Source organism: Phyllostomus hastatus, unplaced genomic scaffold (genome assembly GCF_019186645.2).
Source record: "Phyllostomus hastatus isolate PE091 unplaced genomic scaffold, TTU_PhHast_1.1 phas_contig_148, whole genome shotgun sequence".
Taxonomy (NCBI): Eukaryota; Metazoa; Chordata; class Mammalia; order Chiroptera; family Phyllostomidae; genus Phyllostomus; species Phyllostomus hastatus.
In genome coordinates, this window is record NW_025333607.1 from 4,032,693 (window position 1) to 4,038,143 (window position 5,451).

The 5,451-nt window shown below is 61.7% G+C and overlaps 1 protein-coding gene across 1 annotated transcript; it reads left to right on the forward strand.

Annotated features, from left to right (window-relative positions):
• The first annotated feature begins 226 nt into the window (after window positions 1-226).
• Window positions 227-4,986, forward strand: LOC123831793. Its single transcript, XM_045859006.1, has 2 exons — window positions 227-397; window positions 2,165-4,986. The coding sequence occupies exon 2, from the start codon at window positions 3,060-3,062 to the stop codon at window positions 4,005-4,007; it is 948 nt and encodes a 315-aa protein (XP_045714962.1). The 5' UTR covers window positions 227-397; window positions 2,165-3,059; the 3' UTR covers window positions 4,008-4,986.
• Window positions 4,987-5,451: the final 465 nt, after the last annotated feature.

The window sequence follows — 5,451 nt, forward strand, 5'->3', positions numbered from 1 at the left end:
AGCCCTAGGTGAAGGCAGGGATGGACCGACAGATGGGTGGATGGACAGATGGACGTATGGACACCCCAGACGTCCACAACTCAGTCAGTAAGACATCCTAGCAAATGAACACTGGTCGTAGGTTAAAAAAGCTTTTCTTTGATTTCTTTTTTTAAAGATTTTATTTATTTATTTTTACAGAGGGAAGAGAGCGGGGGGAGAGAGAGAGAAACATGAATGTGCGGTTGCTGGGGGTCACGGCCTGCAACCCAGGCATGTACCCTGACTGGGAATCGAGCCTGCGACACTTTGGTTCACAGCCCAAGCTCAATCCACTGAGCTACACCAGCCAGGGCACTTTTCTTTGATTTCATCTTCAAATTTGCATTCATTTGGGGTTCCAGCATAGAAACAGTGGGTGAGTGAAAGTCTTTGTTTTAACTGGGGTTATTTTTCATTCTTAAAATAAGGGCTGCTGGGCCCAGGTGACCTGTTAGCTCCCTCCCAGGCCCTGCGATGCCGAGGTTCTGGGACCGTGTCTCTCTGTGACTTCCTGAGTCCCCCAGGGTGACTTAGCTCTCTCCCGAGCAGTGACCGCTATCCTCTCCCCGAGGGGAGGTACGTGAGCTGTCTCAGGCGTAGGTGTGTCTGAGGCTCGCCTGGACCCTTCCCCCAGGTGACCGCTGGCTCTCAGCGAGGACACTGCGCACTTGGGTCCTCTGGAAAGCCAGATCTCACCGCGCCACACGGGTGGGCGGGGACCGGAGCCCGCTGGGGTTCACCCTCTTCACCACCCTCGCCCCAGCCTCCCCGCATCCAGGGCAGACACCGCCCTCTCCCGGCCCCCACCCAGCACCCTGCCGCACGCCCCCACCCCACCGTCCTCCTCCGCAGACCCTGTGGAGTGCTGGAGGCTGTGAGGAGATGGCTGCGTGCAGATTTGGACATGAAACACGGAGAAACCCCCCAAGTGGAGCAAGTTCTCAAAGTGGGCCTGGGGGACCGGGAAGCAAACATCACCCCCTCGCCGCAAAACATCGTGCCTAAGATGGACCCTGGCTGCCCAGCTTCTCAGGCGCGGCTCCGGGCCTTCTCTCCGGAGCGTCCATCCCGTCTCTCAGTGGGGCCCCCTCTGCTCTGTCCCCATGTGGCATACTGGGCCCCCGTGCTGCCGCCCCGTGCCGCTGAGGGTGGAAACCCCATCCACTCGACAACCCTTTCCCGAGTGCCAGGCACGGGCTGAGAGCTGAGAGCTGGGGGGTCCAGCCCTCAGGTACGCACGAGAGGCACCCCTGCAAGCGGACAGCGCCACCCCGATGGCAATGCGGCCGGCCCAGCCTCCCCGTCAGGCCTCCAGAAGGTGCACTGGACCCACAGAGTGAGGCGTCAGGGTGCCCAAGGGACCCTGGCAGGTCCATGGGGAGGGGACGGTGGACCTGGAACTAAAAGGACAAGTCCGTGGGTGGAAGGAAGGAAAGGCAGCCTGGCGGAGGGGACGGCACCGGCGGAGCACAGAGGCCCGAGAGCACTCAGTTCGCTCAGAGGGGTGGAGCCACGGCCGGAGGACAGAAGGCAGGTGGGATAGAGAGTCCACACCCTGATGTCCCGCCAAGAACGAGCTGGGGTTTCTCCGCCAGGAAGTGCCCTGCCGGGCCTTGTACAAGCTCGTGGGCACCGCTGAAGCCCCCTGAGGGCTGTGTGGGGGCCCCTGATCTACTCCAGGCGGTCACTGGGTCCTGGTTCGGGCTCAGCCCCGGGAAGAAGCTGCAGGGCCTATAGCTACAGGGCTGGGAATGGCTTCCTGCCCCCACGGAACTGATACGCTCGGTGAGGAACAAGATACAGTACAGACGATCCTCGACTGACAATGGGGTTTGTCCCGACAAGCCCGTCACAAATCGAAAATGCACGAAATGCACCTACCAAACGTCATAGCCTAGCCCAGCCCACCTTACGCGTGCCAGAACACTCCCACCAGCCCACGGTTGGGTGAGATTTTCTGACACAGCAAATGCACCCAGGGTGTCCAACCTGCGGTCCAAGGGCCGCGGGAAGCCCGGGAAGGCTGTGAATGCGGCCCACCACAAAATCATAAATTTACTTAAAACATGACAATGAGATTTTTTTTGGTAATTGTGTCGCCATGCATGGACTGAGTGGCCCAAGACGACTCTCCCTCTTCCAGGGCGGCCCAGAGACGCCGACAGTTCGCACTCCCCTGCCCCTGTGGTCGGCCGTCGTGACACCTGGCAAGTGGGGAGCGGCCCTCGCCCTGCCGTCCAGCAGCATCACCAGAGGGTGTCATAGGCACACCGCCAGCCCGGGAAGAGATCGAAATTCAGAATTTCAAGTTCGGTTTCCCCTGAACGCGTGTCAGTTTTGCACCGTCGTACAGCCGGAACCCAGAGCCGAATCACTGCGCACGAAGCAGTGCAGGCCATCGGCAGGAAGAAGGATCAGGTGCCGGGCAGTGTGGCCTCCAGGTGAGTGCAGGCAGGTGATGCAGGGACGTGTCCACAGCAGATTTACGGGTCAGGGAGAGTCGTCCCTTCCTGCCGCTGAACAGGGCACAGCTGTGTCCACTGGGCCAGCCACGGGCCTCTGTCCTTCCCAGCACCGCCACGCCGGCCCCGCCAGCCCCGCCGGCCCGGAGACTCTTTCCCCGCTGGCCTCCACACCCATTCACTCACGTTCACCGGAGAGGAAGTTCACACTGAGCCGGGCCCTGTCGGACCCTCGCTGACTCCCGGACTCAGACCCTCCTACTTTTGGGGTTTGCCTAAAACCACCCCAACGGATTCACGCAGCAGGGGGGGCATGAAGACATTCTAATAAGGGCTTGCATAAGGGAGCTGGCCCACCCAAGGCTTCAGACAGCAGCCCGCCGTTCCTGCCGGAGCCGGGGAGGTGCTGTGGATTCTGCGAATGTGCTTGTGTGTGGCTCGCGGAGTTCCTCAGCCTGCCGGGCGGTTCCGAGGGCAGTCGCTTCAGAGCTGAGCGGGGCCTCGGTGCGCGTCTATTACAAACGCATCAGCCGCACGCGTGGCCCATCTTCCCCCTCACTGCGCGCAGCGGGGGCGATGGAAACGCGGCGTTTCAAAGCCCCCAGCAAACTGCAGCAAAGGATCAGTGTAAGATCACCGTCTCTGCCCGGGGTTCCTCTCTCAAAGGCGGGCAGCGGCGCCCGGGGGGAGCGCGGGCCTGTCAGACAAGCCCGTTCACGCTCGCGCTGCCGCTGTCGTTGGCCGGGCGGGCTGGCGATGGGGAGTGCGGATGAGAAACCCGCCACGTGCGGTGCCACCGAGAAACCTCCTCGGGGCCAGCGCGGGGCCAGCGCGGGGCCAGCGCCGCCCCCGCTCTGCCCTCTGCGCGGGTGGCGGCGGGGGGCTCCGACCGACACAGATGTCACGGGACCTTGGATTTCGGCACCGGAGAGACTCGGAACCCAAAGCCCGCGAGGAGCCGCATCTGTGAGCCCCGAAGAAAGGGCAGGGCGCCCAGAGGTGACAGTGAGAGCCTTGGCTTTCCACAGAGCAGGCCGAGACAGCCCCAGCGCAGACAGGTTGGCTGCAGTCCTGGGACTCGCCGCAGCGGCGGCTGCAGCCCAGAGATTCATCCAGAAAGAAAACAATGAGCCTCCTTCTCCCTGGAGCCCTCGGTCCTCCTGTTTGTGCTCGTTCTGGGCCCTTGCTTCCCCCGGTGGCTGGGGCCCGGGAGAGGGTGTGCCCCTCTGCAGCGGGGAGCCGCACGGGCCCAAGAGAAACGCAGGCAAATCTGTGAACTGCGAGCTACCGACGGCCCACGCCGACAGCCCACCCAGACAGCCCACCCACTGCAGCCCGCTCTCCAGCTACAGGGGGCGCGCAGAAGCTGCTGGGCTCCGTCACAGCTCTCGGGGAAGGCGGGGGGCAGCTGACTTCTGGACTCTGCCCCTGCTCCCAGGGCTGAGGAAGGAGGCCTCCATAACCCCACCTGCCAGGGGACTGGGAGGTGCACCACCCCTGGAGATAAGAGGTCACACCATATAGGACAGATTCAGATTTTGCTGTTTCAGCTCACATCCATTGCGCTACCTGGGGTTACCTCTTCCTTTGACCACCCCTAAGCATCCTGACAGGTAGGTCATCAACTCTAATTTATGGGCAAGGCCACTGAATCTCACGAAGGTTAATTGACCTGCCCCAATTCACACGCCTAGGCAGTGGCCAAGCCAGGAGTCAAGTCCAGGGGCTTCTGCAGAAGGCATTCACCTGGCTGCTTCAGAGGTGGCGGCTCCCACACACCTGGGGGTGTCTTGTGGCCGCTTTCACCTTTCACCCCCGTGGTGTCACCCCTTCAGATACAGATTTTCCCCATCGTTCTGGTCTTTATGTCCTGCCACCCATTTGCTCACGAATAAACCAGATTTTAAAGCAGCTGCAAATACCTGGCAACCATAAAACCTGATTTGCGTCTTGTTCAAAATACCCAAAATGAAACAGGTGCGGGAGCCCTGCAGATTCCCATGTGGCAGGCGGTACAGGTGAGGGTTCCTTGAGGCTCCACCCACCACCTCTTGTGCAATAGGCCCCACTACCCACAGGGACAGTCGTCGTCACCGTCGTCACCATCACCATCGTTACCGCTGATTTCACACCTGCGCGCTGCTCGTGACCCCTGGCTAATTGGGGCTCACCTGGGCCGGGGCCCACCCCTGCTGTCTGTCCTCCACGTGGCTCACCACAGCCTCCCCCACGCACACCGCTCCCTGGGGAGCTCCCCCAGGGACCCTTTCCGGCGGCATCCTTACACAGCTGCCCCCCTGTCCCAGTTGTTTTTCGAGAAGCAGTCCCCAGGGTTTCGCTCAGGCAGACTCCAACTTGACCCTGCCATGTTGATCTGTTCACATCCACCTCCCTCGGGAAAGGGGTGCCAAGCCCCGGGGGCCCAGGGGTGGGTCCTGGCAGCCTCCCAGCCTCTGCAGCTCGTCACCTGGCGCCTTCCACCTGGCCACATGTTCGGACACGCCTGCACCTCAGTGGTTCCTGCAGCGGCAACCCCACCCCCACCCCCACCCCCTGCAGCAACAGCCAGCTGCACAGCCCCAGGGCGGCGTGTCAGCAGAGCGTTTCAGAGGGGCACCTGGGCAGCGTGTCAGGTAGGGTAGGCGAGGGAGGCATCGCTCAGCACCTGATCTTGACCTTTACGTTTGCCAAGAGCTTTAAGTCACTTCCATTAGCTGTTCCTCTTCCACGTGCTTGGGACAGGGGTGGGAACCCTAGTCCTCCTTCGAGAATAGGGGAAGGGAGACACACGGTCTCTAGGGACACAGCCACGGAGCAAGGGGGTCAGTGCAGTGTGTCCCTGAGCCCCCGTCCCCCTGGCCTTGCGTGTGTCCAGCAAGCGCACCGGGGAGGAAGAACTTGGAGGGTGGCTTCCAGAGCCGTGGTCTAAGACTTGAATGTGCTTGGAGCAGGGTGGAGCGCTCCTGGT